The sequence below is a fragment of the Ipomoea nil genome, unplaced genomic scaffold (assembly GCF_001879475.1).
Source record: "Ipomoea nil cultivar Tokyo-kokei standard unplaced genomic scaffold, Asagao_1.1 scaffold3104, whole genome shotgun sequence".
Classification (NCBI taxonomy): Eukaryota; Viridiplantae; Streptophyta; class Magnoliopsida; order Solanales; family Convolvulaceae; genus Ipomoea; species Ipomoea nil.
The window spans coordinates 2224895-2250970 of record NW_017619532.1 but is presented as its reverse complement, the minus strand read 5'-3'; the positions used below and the strand labels follow the sequence as shown (position 1 = coordinate 2250970).

Genomic DNA, 26076 nt, shown 5'->3' with positions numbered 1-26076 from the left:
AGATTCATTACCTTCAAATTTATTAATTTATTATATTCATTGCATTGTCCATTGTCATCTTTTTACATTATCTTGTAATTAAATATTAAAGTTATAATACAAAATACATTATATATATTTATTTACCAAGTATTTTATACAAATATAATAAATATTAATATTTACTCCAATACTTTCACATGATAACCTACGACACACATCTCGCAATGCATGAAACATGTAGGGGAAAACTACCACTACCAAATATCAATTAGAAAATTCAATAAATATTATCTTGCATTTATATATTTTGAATTACCGATTTAAATAAACAAATTCAATATTTATTTACATATGCATGAACATCTCCGATATAATATTGCGTTGATATACTTTGAAATACTTATTTAAAAATAATCATTGGGCATTATCCCATTCGCGCAAAACGCGTAAAAAAACTAGTGATTTATATACACATGCCCAATTAAAATTTATATGTAAATTGTTATGTGAAATTGCTCTATATCATTAGGTAATAACTACTTTGTATAATAGTAATCAAACTAGTGACGCTAGCATAATTACAACTATGTGAGTTTTGATTCCTCTAAATTATTGATGATGATACGTATGAATCTTAATGTTTATATATATGTGTGTGTGTGTGCGCGCTCGCGCGCTTAGTTGAGAACATGCGCGTAGGAGAAATTTATGAACTAATTTGAGTCGTACATATAAACAGATCAACATATCAGATGTAATTTTTAAAAAATGTGATGACAATTTTGTAAATAACTCGTACTTTGAATACAAGTAGCATGTGTTAAAAGTGTAAGTAACAAATGCAAGTGTGCAAGTAAAATCACTTAAAAGTGCAACCATTTACATTTAATAGTGCAAGTAATTTACCTTTTCACATTGGTGCATTTAATATTATTTGCTCGGTATATATTATGTTGTTGCACTTTTAATGTACATTTTACTTGCACTTTGTTGCACTATATGAAATTGTTAATTGCACTTCAAAGTTTGAATTATTTACAAAAATACCGCCATGTTTTTTATAATTGCTTATAATCCATTAGATCTTTTCATATACACAGTTGTGATTGGTTTCTAGTTCTCTCGTGTGCACACGCTCTCATTTGATCCGTTATATATATGTGTGTGTGTGCACAAAATATAAGAATGATAAAATTCATAAAATGCGATTATGCAAAGAATTTTGAAAAGAAAAAAAATATGAATAGCAAAACTTTACCTCATGTGAGTGAACAACATGTCTTGCGTTTTGTTAGCTTAACGGTGTGAAGGTGAAGTTGAAAAAAATAGTGAATAAAATTGAAAAACATTTGTCAGAAAATTAAAAAGAAAGTATAAAGTATATGCAATCGATGAAACATATATCCATTATTACTGTTATAATCGTTGTAACTTTACCGTTATATCGAGTGGTACGAAAGAAAAACATAAATTTGATTAGTTACCAAAAGAATAAATTTGGACAAAGGTTAGGACCATAAGGCTAATTTGGTTAAAATATAGAGGCCAAAATTTAACAATATGGAAAGGGATTAATATCCAATTTGGTCCCTGGACTATTAGAATTTCACCACTTTGATTCTTAATTTCAAAACTTTCTCAATTTCATCCCAATTATGTAATTATTAATCAAAATGATATTTTGATTTAGAAAAAGGATTATTTTAGATAAAAATTACATAATTAAAAATAAAATTGAGCAAATTTAAAAATTAAAGATTAAAATGGTGAAATTCTAATAATAGATTGACCAAATCGTATTAACTCATATGGAAAGTAACACTCCCGGTAGTGTCTCTCACTCTCACTCAAACGCTGTCGCCATCGATTCTTTTTATTTTCTTTTTCCTTTATATTTTTTGGGTATTTCCAAACTAGGGCTCCGCATTTTACGAAATTCACTCAAGAAAATCGTTCTTTATTCATTCTTCTGCGTCAACGCCGAGAGAGCGCATTGTTGGATTTGGAGAACGTCTTGGCCTAGCGGGATAGAGTTTTCGTTAATCTGTGATGAATTCGCGAGGGAGGTATCCGCCCGGGATCGGGAACGGGAACGGACGCGGCGGCGGAGGCAGCGGTTACGGTGGAGGCGGCTTTCGATCAGGCCATAACTCCGGCGGTTATAATCAGCCACGGAACCCTCATTACCAGTACGCGCAGCAGAACCCTCCTCAGCCCCAACAGTATGGTCAGCGGACCTTGCAGAATCAGCCGCAACAACAACAACAACAACAACAACAGCAGTGGCTGCGGCGGAACCCTAGTGCTGCCGCCTCGGAATCTAGCTCTAACGAAGTCTTGAAAACTATACAATCCGAAGGGATTGATTCGAGGTACATTGTTTCCTTTCGCTGCCACTTCTCCATTATTTTGTAGAAGATTTAATTTTGTTCGGAGCATTTCTTTCTTTGTTAACCTAATGAGTAATTGGATGATTATCTTTATTTAGTGTGCAGTGTTGCTGTTTGTTTAGTAACTTTAGTGCTCTCTAAATTCTTATCATAGGAAGTAAGAAACATGGCTATGAATGCAGAGGTTGTTTCTGGCTATGAATCCATCATGCAGGGTCTTTTACTGTAATTATGTTGCAGAAGAATATTAGTCAGTGTTGGATTCTTATGAGTCCACAATTAGAGAGCAGGTTAATTAGCTATTTGCAATTGGACTTTGCTCTAGCTTAATAATTGGTTCTTCTCTTTTTGACTAAGAGAGGTGTTATTCTGGTTACTCAGCTTGTCTAAGAGTTGAAATGTAACCCATATACATGATCCGAGGTGGGAATTGATTGCCATAGGATAATACTTTATGAGAAAATCAATCTTCCATTAGCTATAAATTACATTCCAATATATATGAGGTTATTCAAGTGATTCTTACAACTAAACTTGGATCTTCTTTATGATCTCCCTAGGGAACCCATTTCTGGGCATAAGCTCAGTTGATCGTTTTTGTTCCATTTGTTAGGTAACTCTAGCTGCACATCGTGTAATTACCATGTATATTAGATTGTAGACTTTCTATGTTTAGACTAGTACTATTTTTTTTCCTACTCCCTGTTTGGTTACATGCTACTAGATTATGCTTTTTCGTTACCATTGAACAGGTTATACTGTAAAAATATGGTTTTGTTGTTTATGAATTTGATTTAAATTTCACTATCTTCCATTTTGGTCAATTCAGCTCTCAAGATTGGAAGGCTCGACTAAATATACCAGCGCCTGATACACGTTATAGGACAGAGGTGTGTTGAGATTTTATTACATTTTGTATCCTCAGTTAACTATGCTAGTCTTTTTTCTCTTCCTTGTAGTGATGAGTTCATTTATGGCAAAGAAAAGATATGTTTTAATGTCATTTTGAACCAGTTAATCTTTATTATGGTAGTTGCTTATTTGTGAAAGTTTCTAATGAGGTAGCAATTCAAACTGCGTGTCATTTGGGTGTGTATTGCTGCATTCACGTGCAACTGCCTAAAAAAGGAAATAACAGTGAAAATTAAATGGTCTTTAAATATAAAATTCTCTTTCTGTTTTTATCACAGATGAGTTGGCGATTCTCTCTAATACACATTTCTGTGATTTTTCTTGGTTGAAGGAAAGTTCTATATTTGAACCTTCCTTTTTTACGTGGAATCCAATTTTAATTCAAATATTCAATCAAGTTCACTGTTGTAAAAATTGGCCTAGGGGCGCTACATTAGTCAGCCAGCCGGCTTATTAGGCGCTAGGCGCCCGAGTCGGCCAACTCAACGGAGTGTTTTTTTTTTTTTTTTTTGGGTGTGCAATGTGTACATTGCTATGTTTTTCTTATTATTATTATTATTCACCTGCCTAGGCGCTCTAGGTGCCACCCAGGTGACCGACTAGTGCCTAGCGCCTTTTACAATATTGATGAAGTTAATAAGACCTGATATGCATGCTATATATCAACTTCTCTCTTGTACCAAATTTTGTGGGACAGGTGACATGAACTCTACTTTTCTTTTCTCCAGGATGTGACTGCAACAAAAGGAAATGAGTTTGAAGATTACTTCTTGAAACGTGAGCTACTTATGGGGATATATGAGAAAGGGTTTGAGAGACCTTCTCCCATTCAGGAAGAGAGTATCCCAATTGCACTTACTGGGAGCGATATTCTTGCTAGAGCTAAAAATGGAACTGGGAAAACAGCTGCCTTTTGTATTCCCGCACTAGAAAAAATTGATACAGAGACTAATGTCATTCAAGGTTTAAATCTTTAATTTCTGAATGCTATTTGAATGAAATTTAAGTTGGGGTTAATAAAGAATCTATAGAGTTAGCACTTCAGATAAAGCGAGTTTATTGTTTTCTTGTTAAACACTTTTAATGCATTAACATCTGGAAAATAAAATTTGACTTTCTTGCGCTCTTCTTTTCACTACTTTACCTCACCTTTTAACATTTTAAAATGCAGTTGTTATACTTGTCCCTACTAGAGAGTTAGCACTTCAGACGTCTCAAGTTTGTAAGGAACTTGGTAAACACTTGAAGATACAAGTAATGGTTTCTACTGGAGGAACTAATTTGAAAGATGATATCATGCGGTTGTATCAACCAGTCCATTTACTTGTTGGAACTCCTGGAAGAATACTTGATCTTGCCAAAAAGGGCATCTGCATTTTGAAGGACTGTGCAATGCTTGTTATGGATGAGGTATCACAAAGTGAATTTTGTCATCTTGTGTTAATTCATCCAATAGGAGAAAAAGATATAGTTGCTTACAGTTTATTCCTTTTAATTTTTTATTTTTAAAAGCTTGCTTGTTGGTCCTGTTGGATGGTTTAAAATATCAACAAGAATAAACTGAAAGACCTCAAATAAATTTAGCATATTGTAAATAATTATTTAGATTATTGTGGTTTGTGTTACTTGAGTTATGTGCTTGAGAGGTATCACTGTTGGCAAATGTATGATGGTTGCTACTAGCACTCTTTTTGTTAAGATTTTCACCTGAACCACCTATTTGGCTGCTCTGATGTGTGTGTTTTTTTTTTTTTTTGGTGTCCTCAGACTGGACCTTTGCTTCTTGAAATTTATATGGTGCACCATTAAATGTTATATTTATGAGTTTAAAATGGGCAGAAATGCATTTGCACTATATATATTTGTTTTTTTGATGTAAGAAGAATATTGCTCATAATTTGATGATTTCACCATGTCCCCCTTCCCCATAAACATTACATGAGCAAAGGTATAAAGTAAATGCTACATGATTTTCTGCACTTCAAACTTTTGAAGTGACTATTTCAAAAATATTGAGTTTATAGAATTTAATTGGACATTTTAAGTTTTTGACATGTATATCAAAGTCCTCAAATTTAACCTGTGGATTTGTCTTCCAGGCAGATAAACTTTTATCCCCAGAGTTTCAGCCTTCTGTGGAGCATCTAATTACCTTTCTACCCGAGTACCGACAAATTTTGATGTTTTCAGCTACATTTCCAGTGACTGTCAAGGATTTCAAAGATCGATATCTACGAAAACCTTACGTTATTAATCTAATGGATGAACTTACTCTCAAAGGTATAACACAATATTATGCTTTTGTAGAAGAGAGACAGAAGGTCCACTGCCTTAATACCCTTTTCTCCAAGGTATGATCTCCAACATACATTTGTGAGTTTATAATTCTTTTATTATGACCTCATATTTCTACCGCTTCCCTGTACAGTTGCAAATCAACCAATCGATCATTTTTTGCAACTCTGTGAATCGAGTAGAACTGCTTGCAAAGAAAATTACAGAGCTTGGCTATTCTTGCTTTTATATCCATGCTAAGATGCTACAAGACCATAGGAATAAAGTTTTTCATGACTTCCGCAATGGTGCATGCAGGAATCTTGTTTGTACTGGTATCTCCTTGATGCTCTTTTCTATGGTATGAGGCTGTACATGGTTTTGCCATGGAAATTCATCTCTAAACAGAGTTTTCACTTTTGCAGATTTATTCACACGCGGGATAGATATTCAAGCTGTCAATGTTGTGATAAATTTTGATTTTCCTAAGAACTCAGAAACTTATCTGCATAGGGTATGTTAACTTCATATTTATATTGGATTTTGTTTCTTTTTATGTGATTATTGGAGAATTTATTTCAAGGATGGCTATTGGATTGTGTGGTCAGGTGGGTCGTTCAGGAAGGTTTGGGCATCTTGGATTAGCTGTGAATTTGATTACCTATGAAGACCGTTTCAATTTGTATGTATTTTTTCTGTTATCTTCCTGAAGATAGTTCCTTGCTGATTGTCACTAGTAGAATTGCTTTCAGAATTCCTGATGATTTTTCTTTCATACTTAGGTACAAAATTGAGCAAGAACTTGGAACTGAAATAAAACCAATTCCTCCGCATATTGATCAAGCCATTTACTGCCAGTAAAATCTGAAGAAAAGCTGATTTTGGTGAGATAAACACCTAGTTTTTAATGCAGTATTGCCTTTGGCCAAGTAGAATCACAAAGACACCACTTGATGTCCTAATTATTCTCATGTTATAGATTTTATGATCAGGATTTTCTCTCTGGTTTCGGGGTTGGGTGATGTGCTGCTTAACCATGCCCAGGGATATGACTGGGGAAGGAAAACTTGATTTCCCCAAGGATACTGTCTCCCTTGGGTGGGAGGGAGGGATCTGGCTGGTTATTTTTTTTTTTTTGCATTTTAATTTTTCAGGGTATTTGCTTCTCAATGGGCAGATATTTGTGAGGGAACTTCAAGCATGCATTCTTACATTGTTGCAAAAATATACTAAATATACTTTCACATCTCATTAAGGTTGTAACACTTGATCGGTTTTGCTTACAGACTGTTGTTACACCTGAGGCCGTGGCTACTGGATGCTGAATCAATATTGGATTTGGAGACTTGCTGGCTTGAAAGCTAGCTTTGTGGGGAACCATGAAGTAATTGGACAACCGTAAACTGACTTTTACTTGACAGACATGCTGTATGGTTTATTGAACACACAACTCAAAAAAGCAAGGTGTTCTTCCTCTTCCCTGCCTGTTTGTACTCGCGATCAACATGTCTTAGAGTTCCCCGACTTAAATGTGATCAACATATTACATTCTGGTTATTTGTTGAGGTATTTAGCGTTGGGATCATGTCTTAAATAATTCCGAGTGTGTGGACAAGTGCGAATTCCATGGTAATCTCGTACAAACAGACAAGTCATATTCCAGCATGTTTGAGACTTGGAGTAGAAACATTGGTTTTAGACAGTTTGTTGTTTTAATAAACCTACTACTACTACTTTTATTTAAGTTGTCCTCCAATAATTTGTTACTTTGTACTCACTATTAGAACTATTGTGAATTGACACACTTTGTTTCATTATCGCGAATTGATTTGAAGTTTGTGCATTTCTTCAGCATTGTGAGTGGAAAGTATCATATTCCATATATTGAGACAATGCATTATGCATATGAGCATATCACTTCTTTCACATGCCAAAAAGTACTGTAACATCTTAGGTTTAAACTTTTATCCAGAAATTTCCATTTCCAGCTGTGACACTTTATTGTCTTGATTATTATTATTATTTTGAAATAATTTAATGTGAAGGTGGTGCTAGGGGTGAAAGATGGCCTTGCTCCATCAAGGATGTGACAGTGTCATCAAACATCTCTTCCAGGGACTTGAACTTCATTCCTAAGCTCCTTAACTTTGAGGTGTTGAATTCATAGTATTGCCTGTCTTCTGGTTTTGTAAACCTGAAACCGACCATAGGGGATTGTCATTAGCATAATGTGCAATTATTATTCTTATGGTATTGATTGGCACCGGTGCTGATAGTACTAAGTATGTATAAATATGCACTCGGTACTATCAATACTGGAAGAACAACCTTTTATTATTATATAGTGTTGACAGAAATTATAAATAAATGTTGGAAAAAAAACCTGTTTGAAATTGGCAGATTGGGGTAACGCTTTGATAAAATGGAGGCGAGGTCTTGGATATCAATAATGGTGGAGTTGCAGAGGTATCTCCCCTGAGCATCCTCTTGCTCATAAACAAGAATGTGGGAGGCAGCAACATCATCTATATGTACATATCCCATCCTTCCATGCACTTGAAATTTTTCAGTCTCCCCTATCAAATCAAATATGATAATAATAAGACTAGAAAGAGTTTGATTTCTTTAAGGTTGCAAATTTGAGACTTATAAATTGAAGAGAAAATGGTCAAATAGGCTTTTGAACTTTACTTGAAAAGTTAATTAGGTGCCTAAACTTTTTAAAGTTGCAATTAAACCCATTAACATTTAATTTTGGTGAAATGAAATGTTAATGAGTTTTATTGCAATTTTAAAAAGTTTAGGTACCTAATTGACATTTTAGGTAGAGTTTGAGGGTCTATTTGACTTTTTCCGTAAATTAAACAATAGAAGTCTGGATAAATTTTTAAAAGGGAATCTGTAACAACATCACTCTCTTTATTACTGGATGACAAGGGAAATCCCACACAACCCTTTGCGGCAAAGGAACAGAAGAAAGTAAACCAGCCTAGGACCGACTTAAACTATGAGGACAAGAATTCAAACTCGTGACCTTATGGTTACAAACGTCGATCTCTTGTCATTTTGGCTGGGTTTACTCCATGACTCTCTTTATTAGTTATTATATAATGTAGACTCTTTATTACAGAGTAGTTAGGGAATAATAAGTAAATTATAATGGTAGTAAAATAGGGAGGGAGAAAAGATATATGGAGAGTGAGTTACGTTACCCTTAAAGAGGCCAAGAACATCTGTAGCTGTTGAGCATAAGTGAGGAGGCAGGCTGGGGCCAATCACAAAGGTGGGCAGCACAGTCACGAGATGAATATTGTTCTGTTTGCAGAACTCCCATGCAGCTCTTTCTGCCAACGTTTTAGATAATGCATACCAAAGCTTTTGTTTTTGTTGTTTATGTATATATATATATATATATAGAGAGAGAGAGATTGAATGGTTAGTTAAATTGCAAATGAAATTAAGGAAAAGGTAAACTACATTTGGTTAATTATCCCGCACATATATACTTGGCTTAGTGGTTCAGTAAGTATTATTTGGCAGAAAAAGACGAATTGAAGATTGGAAAAACTATTTTATAGACAATTAAAAATAAAAAGTGGCAATGCTATAATAGAGGGACGAAAATGTTATTATTTTTATAATTCAATAATAAAAATGTCATTTTTAATATGTGACTAGTGGTAATTAAATTACCTGAAGGTTTTGGCAAAGTTGGACAGAGGACCAAGATGACTCATCCAAAGGCATTTTAGGATCAAAATCATCTCTAGCCCTAACCGCTGAAGAAGATGAAGTCAGAACCACACGCCTCAACCATGGATTCTTCTTGCAGGATCTCAGCACATTCAGGCTTCCCTCAACTGCAGCTTTCAACATTCCCTCCTGCATGCATACATACATACATACACATATCAATATCATTTCCCCACACACACATACATGCATATATATAGAATCATAATCAGGTGAGAATCAATCTTAACCTACGAATTTCGGAAAGATTGCACCGCTATGGCCGAGAACGTTGCTGTGCAATCGTATCCGAGTGCGTTGCAATCTTTCAGAAGTTCACAGGTTTGCACGTTAAGGTCAGTTTGCACTTGATTATACTACATGATTGCACCGCTACGGCTGAGGACCTTGCAGTGCAATCGTATTCGAGTGTGTTGCAATCTTTCAGCAATTCACAGGTTCGCATGTTAAAGTCAGTTCGCACCTCCTGATTATGGATATATATATATATATATATATATATATATATATATATATATAACCTGACTCAATCCTTACTCTCTAGCTTAAATCTATGCGTCACCTTAATAAAAAGAGAGAAGTTTTTAGTTGAAACGAAACACATTGGTATATCTATTGCTTTGTTTATGAGGCTCAACCCAAAATAGTACTAGTTTTAAAGGAGAATTATATTGAACTTGACCTTTTCACTTGGACTTGAAGATGATCAATATATATCTATAATTGAAAGTGATGGTTATACATACATTGGGTGTGGGTAGGACAGGTGAGGCAGTGTGAAACACACCCTCACATCCCATGATGGCATCATCAAAGCTCCCTTCTTCAGTTAGGTCAGCCTTCAATAGCTTAAGCCTCTCTTCTGCTCCTTCCAGCTTCCATAGGTGCCCTACTTTCCTCTCATCCCCTGCTTATACATCCACACATATATATAAACACTATACATATACAGGAAAACCCTAGCCAAATTGATCGATGAAATTATTGACTTAGTAACCACAAGATTACAAATTTGACTCCTAATGGGAACGGCCTATTGGCCTCTCTGGTTTGAGCCGGTCAATTATGGACGACCTAAACTGATTTACTTCTTGTGGTCCTTTACAAGTTAGGGTCACAAGATGAGATTACCCTCGAGTAGTGGTTGTGAGTTTCCCTCGTCACTCAAAATACTATATATATACCTATATATACATATATAAAGATTATAGATACAAACCTGGGTCTCTGACAGTGCCAATGACAGTATAGCCACACAAGAGAAGTCTCTTTATTAGCCAAGAAGCAAGATAGCCTGCAGCCCCAGTAACACATACTAGTTTAGCTTTGGTGGCATGCTCCTCCTCCTCATCAATCTTCTTCATCTTCCCTTCCATCATCTCATCTGCTCCAACCCAGAAAGAAACTGATGTTCATAACACACAAGCTTTATATACTTGCATATATAGTGTGTATATATATATATATATATATATATATATATATATATATATATATATATATATATATATGTATATGCCTTAAAAAGGAAGTGATCAGTCACTTCCTTTTTGTGACTTATCAAATTGGTCACAACCACACAACTAACTGTACTGTACTGTCAATTAACCTACAGTTCTTCAGCTTATATTGTCTAGTTCTTATCACATGCATTTCTTTATTTTAATTGGCACATTTTTTTGTATGTTTCTTATTTTCGTTGAATAAAACGTTTGACAAATGTCGAATATATAGTAGAACCAATAACGCTTCCATACAATGTAGTAGACACAAAGAGCTAATAACGCCTCCACTAAGGCTCGAATTCACAATCTTCCAAATAGAAGTTCAACTCGAGTACCATTAGACTACATAGTCCTGGTATAATACATGTATCTACTATATATATATCTGCCACATTCGTTATTTTCGTCCTCAAATGTGTACATTCACTACTGGAAATTATGAAATTTCCGACCACCTAAAAGTGATTTTAAATCAAGTCAAAAGCCTTGTTCCGACCACTTTTAGTATCCAGAAAAACCTTTGTTGCTATTTCCGACCACTTTTTGGTATCAACCTGATTTAAAATCACTTTCAGGTTGTCAGAAATTCCATAATTTCCACTAGTGATTGAGGCTTACGTGACATTCCTAATGTAGTAATGTCTCACATTAGAGGTGTTTTAATTTTTATCTATAATTGTTATAAACTTGTAATCAAACATCAACATACAGCAAATAGCAAATGTTTTTTAATCTAAGTACATATTTGGTTAAGTTAATAAATCATTACTGCTGTTACATAGAAACCTTGTTGGGCTTTCATGATTCTCAATGGAATATATATAATCAAAAAGCAAAATCTCATATGACACTGTCACATGGATTCTTACATTTGAGATGGGTCGAATTTTTTATAAGTATTACCTACACTTTGATTCTCAATGGAATATAATCAAAAGGCAAAATATCTATGAAACCGTCTTATTGATTCTTATGTCAGATTTTTTATAAGTATTACACTTTTTTCTCATAGGTAACTCTTAAATCAATTAATATTACATTTTGATTTAACAATATTACATTTTTTCTACCAGGACTATGTGGTCTAATGATATCCGGGTTGAATTTTCAATTGGAAGATTATGAGTTCAAGCCTCAGTGGAGGCGTTATTGGTTCTTTGTGTTTCAGTAGGTTGAGAAAGTATATGAACAGATACTACAATGTAATAGAGCCAGTAACTTTCAAAAAAAAAAAATATTACATTTTTTCTCAAAAGTATCACATTTTTTCTAATAAGTATTACACGTTGTAATAATTAGTTTATCCGTGATTAGTATTGCAATACACTTTTTCTCATTAGTATTACGTTTTTCCTTGTCTTTGGTGGCAATTCCAAATTTAGTCCCAGACTATCGTTTTTAACATTTTACATCCCAGACTATCGTTTTTTGGACACTTTTAGTACTTCTTATGACTTTTTCTATTTTTAGTAAGGGCATTTTTATCTCTTCATATTTTTCTTTTGTTATTTTTTCAGTTGCAAACGGTTTAATTAGTTTAGGACTTTACTAAAAATCGGTTGAAAAATATGGTTACTAAAAATCAGATGTTACCTAAAGTTCTAAACTAATTAAACCGGTTGAAATTAGAAAATTAACAAAAGAAAAATATGAAGAGACAAAAATGCCCTTATTAAAAATAGAGAAAGTAATGAGAAGGACTAAAAGTGTCCAAAAAATAATAGTCTGGGATGTAAAATGACAAAAACGATAGTCTAGGACTAAATTTGGAATTGCCACCAAAGACAAGTGACCTCCAGTGAAATTAACTCTCAATTAATTTTATCCCTGATTAGTATTACATTTTTCTCATAGATAACTCTTCAACCCCTAAATATTATTATATTTTGATTTAAAAATATTATATTTTTCATCAAAAGTGTCACATTTTCCGTCATAAGTAACAATCAATTTATCTTTGATTAGTATTACATTTTTCCATCATAAGTATTATATTTCTATCTAAACTCGACTCGTCTCACGGAAAATGATCTATGAGATGGTCTCATCACAAGAGACTCACCTTGATATTTTGTTTTGTTGTTGTTGTTGTTGTTTTTTTCCTTTTTTTTTTTGTTTGTGTTTTTCGTGTGGAGAAAATAGGCCGACATAGTGATGGCGATATGATAGCAAGAAATGGTTGGAAAAGAAAGAAGGTCCCATGTTTTGTACGTTAGTATCATGTTTTTGTTTTATATAACTAGTATTTTCACCTGTGCGATGCACGTAATGGAATTGTTGTAATATATTAAGAATATTTAAATCGATATATAATTATTTAAGAGTTAATTTCACCAGAGGTCGCTTATCTCTTCCAAATTTAATCCTAGACAATAGTTATTAATTATTACGATTTATTCTATATCATAATTCTTACGTTAATATTCTTACTATTATTATTAACACTTAATTACTTTTAGATATTATTATTACCAATTATATTATTATTATTAGTTTCTTTTCAAGTTCTGTTAGTATATAATGGCCGTGAGGCACAATAATAATATAACAATAATTAAATATTCTTGTATTGTATTCCGTGAGTCACAATAATAATGTAACAATAAATTAAATATTCTTCAATTCTATATTCTTCTAGGATTTCTATTACCATCATTAATTATTCCCTAATTTTCCATAATTAAATAATTTAACCAATTATAAAGAGAGATTATTAAATAATACACAGGACATTTTTTTAATTAAAAAATTTAAAAATTCATTAATAAAACATAAGGTTCTGATAGTTTTTTCTTAGAAAGTATTTAATAAAGCATTTTTTTTTTAGAAATTAGTGGGCCAAACTGCCTCCGGCGGTTTGCGGTGGATAGATCTCAAAAAAATACGCGATTTCAAAAACACATTTGTCCAAAACGGACAACCGAGTCAAAATTTATGCCTTGCCGAACATTTGACACTTTACAACCTATAAAAAATTTTTTTTTTAAAAAAATTAATCGCCAGTTCAGCCAGCGAAGCAGCCGCAGAGGAGGCCGATTCCGGACTTCCTAGTCGCGGCCAGCGGCGCGATAAAAAAAATTATTATTTATTATTAGGGGGGTTTGAAATATATTAGCCCAAAATGTATATGTGTTGTTTTTGTTTTTAACCCAGAATTTTTGTACGAATAGGAAAGTAGAAATCAATATATTTTATTAGGAAGAGAGATTTTTTAGGAATTGTGCGGGAAGTTAAAATTGCAGGATTTTGTTTTTATATATAGTATAGATGTATAGATAGATAGATATATAGATTACAACAGGAATTATATTACAGTATTTTATAATATTAGAATAGAATTTTAAACCAGACTTTTTGTACGAATAGGAAAGTAGAAATCAATATATTTTATTAGGAAGGGAGATTTTTTAGGAATTGGGCCGGAAGTTAAAATTGCAGGATTTTGTTTTTATATATAGTATAGAAGTATAGATGAATAGATAGATAGATAGATTACAATATGAATTGTATTACAGTATTTTATAATATTAGAATAGAATTTTAACCCATAATTATTTTACGAATAGGAATGTAGAAATGAATATATTTTATTAGAAAGAGATATTTTTTAGGAATTTGGCGGGAAGTTAAAATTGCAGGATTTTGTTTTTATATATATTATAGAAGTATAGATGTATAGATAGATAGATAGATTACAATAGGAATTATATTACAGTATTTTATAATATTAGAATAGAATTTTAACCCAGAATTTTTGTACGAATAGGAAAGTAGAAATCAATATATTTTATTAGGAAGAAAGATTTTTTAGGAATTGGGCGGGAAGTTACAATTGCAAGATTTTGTTTTTATATATTGTATAGATAGTATAGATGTATAGATTGATATATAGATTACAATTGGAATTATATTACAGTATTTTATAATTTTAGAAAAGAATTTTAACGCAGAACTTTTGTACGAATAGGAAAGTAGAAATCAATATATTTTATGAGGAAGAGAGATTTTTTAGAAATTGGGCGGGAAGTAAAATTGCAGGATTTTGTTTTTTATATATAGTATAGAAGTATAGATGTATAGATAGATAGATAGATAGATTACAATAGGATTTATATTACAGTATTTTATAATATTAGAATTGAATTTTAACCCAGAATTTTTGTACGAATAGGAAAGTAGATATCAATATATTTTATTAGGAAGAGAGATTTTTTAGGAATTGGGCGGGAAGTTAAAATTGCAGGATTTTGTTTTATATATAGTACAGAAGTATAGATGTATAGATAGATAGATAGATTACAATAGGATTTATATTACAGTATTTTATAATATTAGAATAGAATTTTAACTAGAATTTTTGTACGAATAGGAAAGTAGATATCAATATATTTTATTAGGAAGAGAGATTTTTTAGGAATTGGGCGGGAAGTTAAAATTGCAGGATTTTGTTTTTATATATAGTATAGATAGTATAGATTATATATTAGTAAGAAGGTCGAAGTTAAATTATATAACCACAATTAGCAGTCCAACATGTAACCTATTTTGGCGCAAATTATGCTGTGGACTCGTGTCCACAATGCATTGTGAACGCGAGTTTAAAACGATGTTATTTTCAGGGAAAACGCGACATTTCAGTTAAAAAAAAATTATTTTTGTCTCGTCGTTAACGGTGTTATTCGTTTGTGAAATTATGAATGTACAGTTATGGAATTATGAATGTATAATTATGGAATTATGTATGTACAGTTGTGAACAAAGAAAATTGAATAAAATATTTAGAAATTCAAAATTCCGGTTTACATATCAAATATCAATGCGGGGTGGGTACAAGTCTCTGGATGGTCCTCTGATTCTCCAATTGATGTCTTGAACACTTCACCATTGAAGGGCCTCCGGATTTCAAGTGGCTTAATCTTCAAAGAAGGGCTTGTATATATAGCTTGTTCTTCTTGAAGGGCCTTCGGGTTCAAATGGCTTGATCTTCAATGGAGGTTTGGATCAACAGGCATGATTGGATTGGAGGAGGGGCTTTTACTTTCAGGATCACATTTTCATTGTGATCTCTGAATAATATATATTTCTAGATGTTTACATGATTTTTCCTAGGATTTGTGATTACATAGAAATGAAATGCCCTATTTATAACTGTAGGATAGAGAGTTTTGATAAGCTCAAACTCTTTTGATATTATCTAATTAACAAATTAGATAATATCAGATGAGAATTCAAAATCAATTCAGTTACTGGTAGATAGGATTACAGGAGTTTATATCAAAGTCTACCTCTAAACTCTCCTATCTACTAGGCTATTACATTAGACTTAATCTAACACCACATAATAACTACCATAGACTATAATAATAATAACAACAATTATTAATAACACTCACACACCCCCTCAAGCGGAAGGGTGAGAAACAACATGAAGCTTGTCTCGTAACGCAGTGAACCTCGGACCTGTAAGCGGTTTGGTGAAGATATCAGCTCGCTGGTCCTTGGTAGATATAAAGTTGACCTTGAAGTCCCCTGTTGCAACCTTGTCACGTACGAAATGATAGTCGATCTCCACGTGCTTCGTCCTGGCATGAAAAACAGGGTTCGCACACAAATACGTAGCCCCTAAGTTATCACACCACAGCGTAGCTAGCTCACCGGTGTGCAGACCTAGTTCACGCAGCAGCGAAATGACCCAAGTCACCTCAGCAGCAACATCGGCAAGGGCTTTATACTCAGCTTCGGTCGAAGAGCGGGCGACAGTGCGCTGTTTCCGGGATAGCCAGGATATGAGATTAGACCCAAGAAAAACTGCATAACCGCTCGTGCTTTTCCTGTCAATAGGACACCCGGCCGAGTCGGAGTCCGAATAAGCATGAATCGTAGCTGTGGAAGAAGTAGTCAGACGTAACCCATAGTGTAGGGTCCCCTTGATATATCGGAGAACCCGCTTCACCATCGTCCAATGGTCAACAGGCGGAGCATGCATGAAATGACACAGACGATTAACTGAAAAGGACAAATCAGGCCGTGTGATAGTGAGATACTGAAGTGCCCCTACAATGCGACGATACTGTGTCGGATTATCAAACAGTTCCGTAGACGGAGTTGCCGAGTGAGTAACTGAAGCTGGAGTAGTTAAGGGTTTACAGTCCACCATTCCGGCCCTAGTTAGGAGATCAGTCATGTAGCGCCGCTGAGACAGAAGCATCCCACTAGGAACATCAACTGTTTCGATGCCCAAGAAGAACCCCGGTTTACCAAGATCACGAATTTTGAACACAGTTGCAAGACGGCCCAATAGAGTATCCAGTAGAGAGGTGTTATTGCTCATCATTATGATGTCATCCACATAGACGAGGAGGAAAACCTGCGACGCCTCTGACGTTAGATAAAAAAGGGAAACATCAGTCTTGGATGAAGCAAACCCTGCAGATAATAAGAAGTCGTGTAGCCGTTTGAACCAGGCACGAGGTGCTTGTTTTAAACCGTATAGCGAGCGTTGTAGGTGACAAACATGATTTGGGTGAGTAGGATCTTCGTAACCCGGTGGTTGTTTCATGTAGACTGTTTCAGCTAGATGGCCATTGAGAAAGGCATTATGAACATCCAGCTGGCGTAGGACCCATTTGTTTGTAATTTCTAAGGAGAACAACATGCGAACGGTAGTGGGTTTGACAACGGGGCTAAATGTGTCAAAAAAGTCTTCACCTGCGACTTGATTGAACCCCTTAGCTACTAGGCGTGCCTTATGTCGTTCCACAGTCCCATCCGCAGCACGCTTGGTGCGAAAAACCCACTTGCATCCAATTATATTCATGCTTGGATCAGGCGGGACTAGACGCCATGTGTTATTGTGCAGCAAGGCGTTGAATTCTTGGTCCATAGCATCCCTCCAGTGAGCGTGCCCAACAGCTTGAGAGTAGCAAGTTGGGTCCGCAGTTACTGTGGTGGTTAGGGCGTGAAATTCCTCATCATTGCCATGGGTCATGTGCCGTAACCGCATAACATGGCCTCGGTCTTGAGGCTGTGCTCGACCTCGACCTCGACCCCGAGGCCTACCTCGTCCACGAGCCGCAGGAGCAGGTGGCTCAATGGCTAAAGGAGGTGACTCATGAGCTAATGGCTCAGGATCAGGAACCAAGGCAGGAGTGTACCCAGTACCTTGCACTGGTACTATGGGTGCAGAAGCCCACGGCACGGGCTGTGACTCGGCCACTTGTGGTAAACAACCTGTTGCAAAGGGAAACACGGATTCGTCAAAACGAACATGGCGACAGGTATAAGTTTTCCCACTGATTAGATCCATGCACCTATATCCCCTAAAGGATGGTGGGTAACCTAAGAAGACACACGGAGTGGACTGGTACTCGATTTTATTGCGGTTATAGGGTCGTAGATGTGGGTAACATCGACACCCAAAGACTTTTAAGAATTGATACGGAGGCTGCTTTTTGTAGAGTTTATAGTATGGGCTTTCAAAGTTTATAGCAGAACAGGGTAGATAATTGATTAAGCACGTTGCAGTCTCAAAGGCAAAATCCCAATACTGTTGTGGGACCGACCCTTGAGCAAGAAGAGCCAAGCCCGTCTCGACAATGTGTCGGTTGCGGCGCTCAACCCTTCCATTTTGTTCGTGCGTATATGCGCAGGATTGACGGTGATTTATCCCGAGAGTTTCGAAGGTGGCATGCAATTTGCGATACTCACCCCCTAGATCAGACTGTATGGATTTGATAGAGCGCGAAAATTGCCGCTCTACCAAGACACGAAACAAATTAAATATTTTATAGATGTCTGATTTTATCCTTAATGGATAAAACCAGGTGAAACGAGAATAATCATCGACGAACAACAAAAAATACCGAAAGCCACTAGACGAGATAATTGGAGCAGGCCCCCAAATATCCGTATAAACTAAATCTAGTACATTTTCGCTTGATTTATCAATTCTATTTAAAGGAAAACGACTAGATTTGCCAAGATGGCAAGCAGTACATGACTCTAAACTGACATTATTGTGCTGAACTAGACAGTGTTTTAGAACTTTATTCTGGACGACACGGTGAGGATGACCAAGCCTGCGATGCCATATCGTGGGCGAAGCACAAGACGTGACGAACGCAAAATGACTCCGGGACACGGGTAACTTGTACAGACCTCCGGAGGTGGGACCTTTAAGCAATATTGCCTTGGTGTTGGAATCCTTCACAATAAAACAATTTGAGTGAAATTAAAAAAACACATGATTTTCAGTAGCAAATTTCTGAACAGACAATAATGGGACAGTTAAATTAGGGACATGTAACACATTTGACAGAAACAACTGTTTGGACTCGGACGGGATTGATGCATGGCCAACCCGAGAGATTACTAAACCTGTACCGTTCCCGACCCGGAGGGTGTCTGGGCCATTGTATTCATCCGAGGCGGTCAGCATGCCTGCATCAGGAGTCGCATGTGCTGTAGCGCCCGTATCGGGATACCACGATTTGGACGGGGAAGCAGTGGACGCCGGCGGTTCGCCCGAGACCGCGACATGCGCCTGGGCCGGCGGTTGCGTGGTGTACCTTTTGTAGCAGTACACCGCAGTATGTCCCTGAACCCTGCAGATTTGGCACCTCGGCACACCACGTCCACCTCGACCTCCGCGCTGGTTGCGTCCGCCCCGGCCACCGCGGTGATTCCGGCCTCCGCCATCACCACTCTGCCCAGCACTGCTACGGTTGTTCTGCTGCGGATTCCGGCCAGCGTAAAAAGCAGTAGGCGGTCCTCCATTGCCACCACCAGTGCCGAATTCATCTGCAAGTATAAAATCAGCAGCCTGCAAATAATCGGCTAATTGAGGCTGAGACACCGGGGCGTTGGCAGTGAGAGCAGCCGCGTACGAACGGTATTCAGGCCGCAATCCACGGAGGACATATAAGTTCTGTTCGGACATGGTGAGCGGCTGTCCGGCTTGCGCAAGAGCTTCTACCAACAACTCTGCCCTGCCGAGATATTCAGTGGGAGTGGCGTTGCCTTGTCGAAGAGCTTGGAACTGGCCAAGCAGGTTCAGACATCGCGCCTGTGTCGTCGATCCTAGCGCCGTACACACCGAGTGCCACACCTCTGCCGCGGTAGACCTGCCAACTGCGAGGTGGAGAACCTCATCCGACATTGCCGAGATCAACAGGGAAAAGATGGATTGATCTTGGCGCACCCACTACTTGTACGCCGGATTCGGCACCGCGGTGGAGGTCGTTGCATCATAGCCGGAGTCACCGCCCGTGGTGGTGAGCGTCGCCGGCGGACACGGATGAGTTCCATCAATGAAACCCTCCAATTCCTGCCCCCGTAGGAACGGAATGATCTGAGTCTTCCAAAACAAAAAGTTTCGGGAATTGAGTTTCATTGAAATAAAATGGTGTGCTCCTGCTAAAGGATTTGATCCGGCAGAGGATGAGCCATCGGCGGGTGTGGGTGGGGGAGGGCTGAGAGGAATTCGACGACATGGGAATATTGGGTACGGTGGTTCGGGAATTTGGAGGAGAGAGAAAAGTGTTTTGGATCGATTAGGCTGATACCAGATGAGAATTCAAAATCAATTCAGTTACTGGTAGATAGGATTACAGGAGTTTATATCAAAGTCTACCTCTAAACTCTCCTATCTACTAGGCTATTACATTAGACTTAATCTAACACCACATAATAACTACCATAGACTATAATAATAATAACAACAATTATTAATAACACTCACATATCAATATTATCCAAAATATTTTAAATATATTCAAATATATTAATATTGATAAATAATCAATATTTATCAAAATTTAAGTGTCTACAAATGCCCCCTCGAGACTTGCGTGTACACCACTTGAGAGCATATACCACTCGAAAGTATGTAGTGCAAGGAAGTCTCGACACTACAGTTAATGATATAAGGCCGTTTCAACTCGTGCCAAGGAGCCTTAAAGATATGAGGCCGTTTAAACTCGTGCCAAGGAGTCTGAATATAAGGCCATTTAAACTCGTGCCAAGGAGTATCATTTAACTTCCTCCGTTTCAAATTTCATACAGGGTTTGTCCCCATATCGGTTGAAAGTGCCTATGAAGAGATGAGAGGTAGAGCTGTCTCACTGGGCGTGCCAATTTGTGAACAAAGAAAATTGAATAAAATATTTAATATCCAAAATTCCGGTTTACATATCAAATATCAATGAGGTGTGGGTACAAGTCTTTGGATGATCCTCTGATTCTCCAATTGATGTCTTGAACACTCCACCATTGAAGGGCCTCCGGGTTTCAAGTGGCTTAATCTTCAAAGAAGGGCTTGTATATATAGCTTGTTCTTCTTGAAGGGCCTCCGGGTTCAAATGGCTTGATCTTCAATGGAGGTTTGGACCAACAGGCATGATTGGATTGGAGGAGGGGCTTTTACTTTCACGATCACATTTTTATTGTGATCTATGAATAATATATATTTCTAGATGTTTACATATTTTTTCCTAGGATATGTGATTACATAGAAATGAAATGCCCTATTTATAGCTGTAGGATAGAGAGTTTTGGTAAGCTCAAACTCTTTTGATATTATCTAATTAAGAAATTAGATAATATCAATACTATCCAAAATATTTCAAATATATTCAAATATACTAATATTGATAAATAATCAATATTTATCAAAATTTAAGTGTCTACAACAGTTATGAAATTATGAACACAGAGCTCTGACATTATGAACTTACAATTATGAACATATAGTGATAAAATTATGAACATAGAGCTCTAAAGTTGTGAACATAGAGAGCTTCGAAAATTATGAATTTACAGTTATTGAATTATGAATGTACAGTTACGGAATTATGAATGTACAATTATGCAGTTATGAATGTACAGTTATGGAATTATGAACACAGAGCTCTGATATTATGAACTTACAATTATGAACATATAGTAATAAAATTATGAACATATACTCCTATAACAAAGCGATTTGAAATTAAAAAAAAAAAAAGATTGTGGAAGATAATGGTGTCACTAACAATACTGTTATCGTGTTTACAATGCATGCTGGACACGGACGATTGCTATTTTGGACACCTGAACATATTATATAATTTAATTTGATGGGCTACTGAACATGCATGTGCTGGCAATAATTTAATTTATTTGTGGTTATTTTGGACTACTGAACATGTGCCGGCAAGCTTGACCAACGCAACCTAATTGTCAAGATGCAGATCAAGAGCATCCTATGAATTGAGGTTTTTTTTTTTTGGATTTTTACATACCATGTAGAATAGAGGGAAAAGGAAAAAGGGGGAAAAAAATACAAAAAGTATATAAAAAATAAAAAAGAAACTATCAGGCTTATTATGCACCCAACGTGCACTTGCAAAAGCTTATTCAAATTTTCTTTTTCCATCTAACAAAAATGTTGCATCTGTAAGAGAAAAAATTTGAAAAAAATTCCCACCTAATTTTTATTTATGAAAAAAAATTTCAATTAAAGAATCACTCTTGGAATGCTCTAAGAGCATCATAGGCGGGTGCGTTATCGGTTCTTTCTTTATTTTTATTTTTTAATTTTTATTTCCTAAAAATTCACTTTTTTTTTTTTTTAATTTTTTTCCTTTCTTCTCTTTTTTAGTTGGCTCCTAAAAACTTAACTATTGGGATGCTCTTAGCCGTGCAATCATTTTGTCGGGATTATTTTGTCAAATGGGAGAGAAAATGGAGAAAAAAAAAAAAGAAAATAAGAGGAAAAAGAGATTTTTGATTTTTTTTTTAAATACAGAAAAAACTCCCAAAAATCATTGGTGTGGATACTCTAACCTAGTTAGTGCTAATTTGTACAGTTTCTTTGTTTTTGAATTTTCCTTTGTTTTTTGGGAAACCCGACTATTAAATACAAAAATTAGACTTATAATCATTTAGTAGGTAGAAAAATCATGCTCTACACGCATTAGCCACTCCTTTTCGTTATGATTTTCCCACATTTGTTTCATCATAAGATGATTGATGAATGATTATTCATTAGAAAAGATATGATAACAGGTAATTCGGTTTACAAATTAAAATACATAACTAATAAGGAAAAGTAATAAGAAAGTACCAAAGATGATTACTTCATTGTTTGGTTGTAATTTTGCTGGCTTAAAAAATGAAAGAATTAATGATCTATACATACACATTATGTACCAAATATATATATATATATATATATATATATATATATATATATATATATATATCTACTATACTAATAAGAGCCCAAGAGAGTTAGGCCTATAATGGGTTGAAAAAATGGCGGTCACAGATTTTAATCAAATGAATGGCTCAGATTGATTGAAAGATTGATCAGATTTAAATTTTACACTAAAATTTCCTAAAATACCCACACACCGTTAATAATTCCGTTAAAATTTTAAGAATTGCCGTTAGTTCACCGTTAACTTACTCATTGATTTCAATAGAAAAAGGTCTTAGGTTCGAATCTCATCCCAATCAAAGTTGGCATAATTAGTACTCTATTTTACTCTTATTAAATTATATAAATAATAATTTAGTAGTTACAACAAAAAATAATACATATGCATTTCTTTAATTTATAATTATGTGTCCACAATGCCTTTATTTAAAAAAAAAAAATTCATTATCAATAAATTAACTAAGAGAAATAATTTTATTAGTTATATTGTCTTTATTTTTCTTCAATATAAAAATTTGTTATATTCAAATTTATTAATTGATTATATTCGCTATATTATCCTTACAATGTCTTTATTCAGTGAAAAAAAATTATTAATTATCAATAAATTAATTAAAAGAAATATTTTCATTAGTTATATTGTCTTTATTTTTCTCAAATGTAAAAATTTTTACATTCAAATTCATCAATTAATTATATTCACTATATTATCTATTATCTTTTTTCTGCACTATTTTTCTAATTAAATATCAAAGTTATAATACAAAATAATGCTATATATTTATTTACCAAGTATTTTATTAATACCATGAAAAAATTAAAAAAATATAATTAATAAAGCCAACCATATTAACTACTTGAGAGATTTTGTGACAAAGAGAGTATTCAAATCACACAACAAATTGAAGTGAGAACTACCTCGCAATGTTCTTGTTTGACAATCAGCAGTTAGGGGTTAGCGTTAGCGGATTATACTAGCGGATTTGACCAGCGAATTTATTTAATTATTAACATTGGGTAGAAAAAATGACCGCCAAATTATTAAATCAAATGAATGGTTCATATTGTTCAGGTTTTAACTTTTTTTTTCTTTTAAGATTTTCTAATTTATCCTTAATTATATGATTATCCATTTAATTTTTTCGTTAATTCACCGTTAGTCTAATTCTAATATTAAAGTCTAATATAGAATTATAACTACACCATTAATCTAATTCTAATATTAAAGTCTTAATAGAACTTAACCACAAATCCTAATGTCGGAATCTCCTCAAACAATATTAGTATATATTTAATATTTTATGCCCTAATTTTTATTAGTTCTCCCTTATGTCCCGTATTTGGTTTCAACCATACCTATACAATTATTTTATTGACAATTATAATCAATCTTGACTATATTATCTTGCATTTGTAAACTTAGAATTACCTATTTAACCCGCACCGGCTTAGCTCAATGGTTTTGAACCTCGGCGGCGGCAGTGCGGGAATTATGTCCAAAGTGGGCAGATTCCTTGTCCACAATGCTCTGTCGGGTCGGAGTGTGGGGGGCCCTTGGGGTTGGAGACTCAACCTCTGGGAGAAGAATTACCTATTTAAATACGCAAATTCAACATTCAATTATCTATGCATGAACAATTTCAATATAATCCTGCCTTAATATACTAAGTACTTATTTAAAAAAAAAACATTAAGCATTATCCCAATCGCGCAATGCGCGTAAAAAACTAGTATATACAATACATACACTACATCTGAATAACAGAACGTTAACGAAGGTGATACATTGTTTTAATTGATACAAATTAGTAAGTCATTGAGAACTTGACAAAAAAGTAAAAAAAAAAAAAAAGAAGAAAAAAAAGAGTTAGTCTCCTCTACTAAAATCACTACATAATATTTCTTACATGACATGACATTGATTACAAACAAACTAAAAATTCTTTATTTTCATAACCGACTCGTGCATTAGCCAATTTTACTATAAATTAATCAAGAGCTGAGCAGTATACCATAAGTTGCATCTTAATTTGCAAGGAGAAAACGTAGATAGAAGCTAATTTAAGAGTGCTTCTAGAGACAAATTCTATCTTGTTCAATTCAATTCGTTCATAAAAACAAATTATGGGTGATTGTAGAGATATATATGAAGTAGCCACTAATTGATGTTATCCAATTGAGTCAAGATTTTCTTATTAGAGAATAACTTTACTTGAATAATATATTCACAGGAAAGCCAATAAACGAAAGTTGCACCTTGTTGGCTTGTTGCTGATCTTGTTGATTCAAAATACCTAAATATTTATAAGTTTTTTTTTTTTTTTTTTTTTTTTTTTTTTTTTTTAATAACCTTGTATAAAAAAAAATTGTATCCATCCAATAAAATAATACGGAGTAACATATTAGACAACCATAGCTAAAAAATCACAAAATTCTTACCACTTTTCTAACCACTCAAAAATGTGATCGGAAAAGTAGGTTTTTTTTTTTTTTTTTTTTTTTTTTTTTAATTTATTTTTATTAATTGTTTCTACCACGGGCTAAGTTGATCAAAAAGTGGTCGAAATATTTTAAAACCATACAAAAAACTAAATTCCGACCACCTTGATGATAAGAATTTCTATCCACCAATTTTTGGTAGTCAGACTTTTTGAGTGGGCAAATTCAAATTTCAAAAATAGTTAGAGCGTCTGTTTGTGACAAAAAATTCTAAATTTCTAATCACTTTTTGGTGATTAAAATTTCAAAAAATTTTAACCATAAGTTATGTTGAAGTGTCTCAAATTTAGAAGAAAAAAAAAAAAAGCAAAATTGACTGGGCGGCATTATTAGTAACATAGGGGCCTACAAACTAATACGTTTGCCATATCATAAATATAAAACAATTAAGCTGGTTTGAAATTAATATATTCATGCCAAGCATATTGTGCTCAGGTGTCATATAATGACCTTTTTTATGTGGGAGGTCATGATTCTGTGTATTTCATTAGGTTGAGAAAGTATGTATGATGAGACAGCTTCAGCGGAGACGTAGTATGTTTAAACATACACTACACTGTAA

The 26076-nt window shown here is 34.7% G+C and overlaps 2 protein-coding genes across 2 annotated transcripts; one reads left to right on the top strand and one right to left on the bottom strand.

The window, feature by feature from the left end:
- The first annotated feature begins 1873 nt into the window (after positions 1 to 1873).
- LOC109166714 (DEAD-box ATP-dependent RNA helicase 8-like) lies at positions 1874 to 7401 on the top strand. Its single transcript, XM_019315611.1, has 10 exons — positions 1874 to 2354; positions 3202 to 3262; positions 4013 to 4247; positions 4456 to 4694; positions 5384 to 5635; positions 5713 to 5893; positions 5984 to 6072; positions 6167 to 6240; positions 6341 to 6442; positions 6845 to 7401. Exons 1-9 carry the CDS (start codon positions 2032 to 2034, stop codon positions 6417 to 6419), a joined length of 1533 nt encoding a protein of 510 aa, XP_019171156.1. The 5' UTR covers positions 1874 to 2031; the 3' UTR covers positions 6420 to 6442; positions 6845 to 7401.
- Positions 7383 to 10729, bottom strand: LOC109166715 (tetraketide alpha-pyrone reductase 1). The gene is made up of 6 exons (XM_019315613.1): positions 10531 to 10729; positions 10058 to 10218; positions 9252 to 9440; positions 8771 to 8933; positions 7942 to 8134; positions 7383 to 7752 (listed from the first exon to the last, which is right to left on the bottom strand). Exons 1-6 carry the CDS (start codon positions 10688 to 10690, stop codon positions 7593 to 7595), a joined length of 1026 nt encoding a protein of 341 aa, XP_019171158.1. The 5' UTR covers positions 10691 to 10729; the 3' UTR covers positions 7383 to 7592.
- Positions 10730 to 26076: the final 15347 nt, after the last annotated feature.

Bases quoted from the DNA above. Each gene is read 5' to 3' on its own strand.
- LOC109166715 (XM_019315613.1), bottom strand. From the start codon at position 10,690: ATGATGGAAGGGAAGATGAAGAAGATTGATGAGGAGGAGGAGCATGCC. The intron at 10,219-10,530 runs GTTTGTATCTAT...ATGTATAAGCAG, and splicing joins TGGCACTGTCAGAGACCCAG to GGGATGAGAGGAAAGTAGGG. The intron at 8,934-9,251 runs GTAATTTAATTA...CAAAAACAAAAG, and splicing joins AACTTTGCCAAAACCTTCAG to CTTTGGTATGCATTATCTAA.
- LOC109166714 (XM_019315611.1), top strand. From the start codon at position 2,032: ATGAATTCGCGAGGGAGGTATCCGCCCGGGATCGGGAACGGGAACGGA. The intron at 2,355-3,201 runs GTACATTGTTTC...TGGTCAATTCAG, and splicing joins TCCGAAGGGATTGATTCGAG to CTCTCAAGATTGGAAGGCTC. The intron at 6,241-6,340 runs GTATGTATTTTT...TTTCATACTTAG, and splicing joins TATGAAGACCGTTTCAATTT to GTACAAAATTGAGCAAGAAC.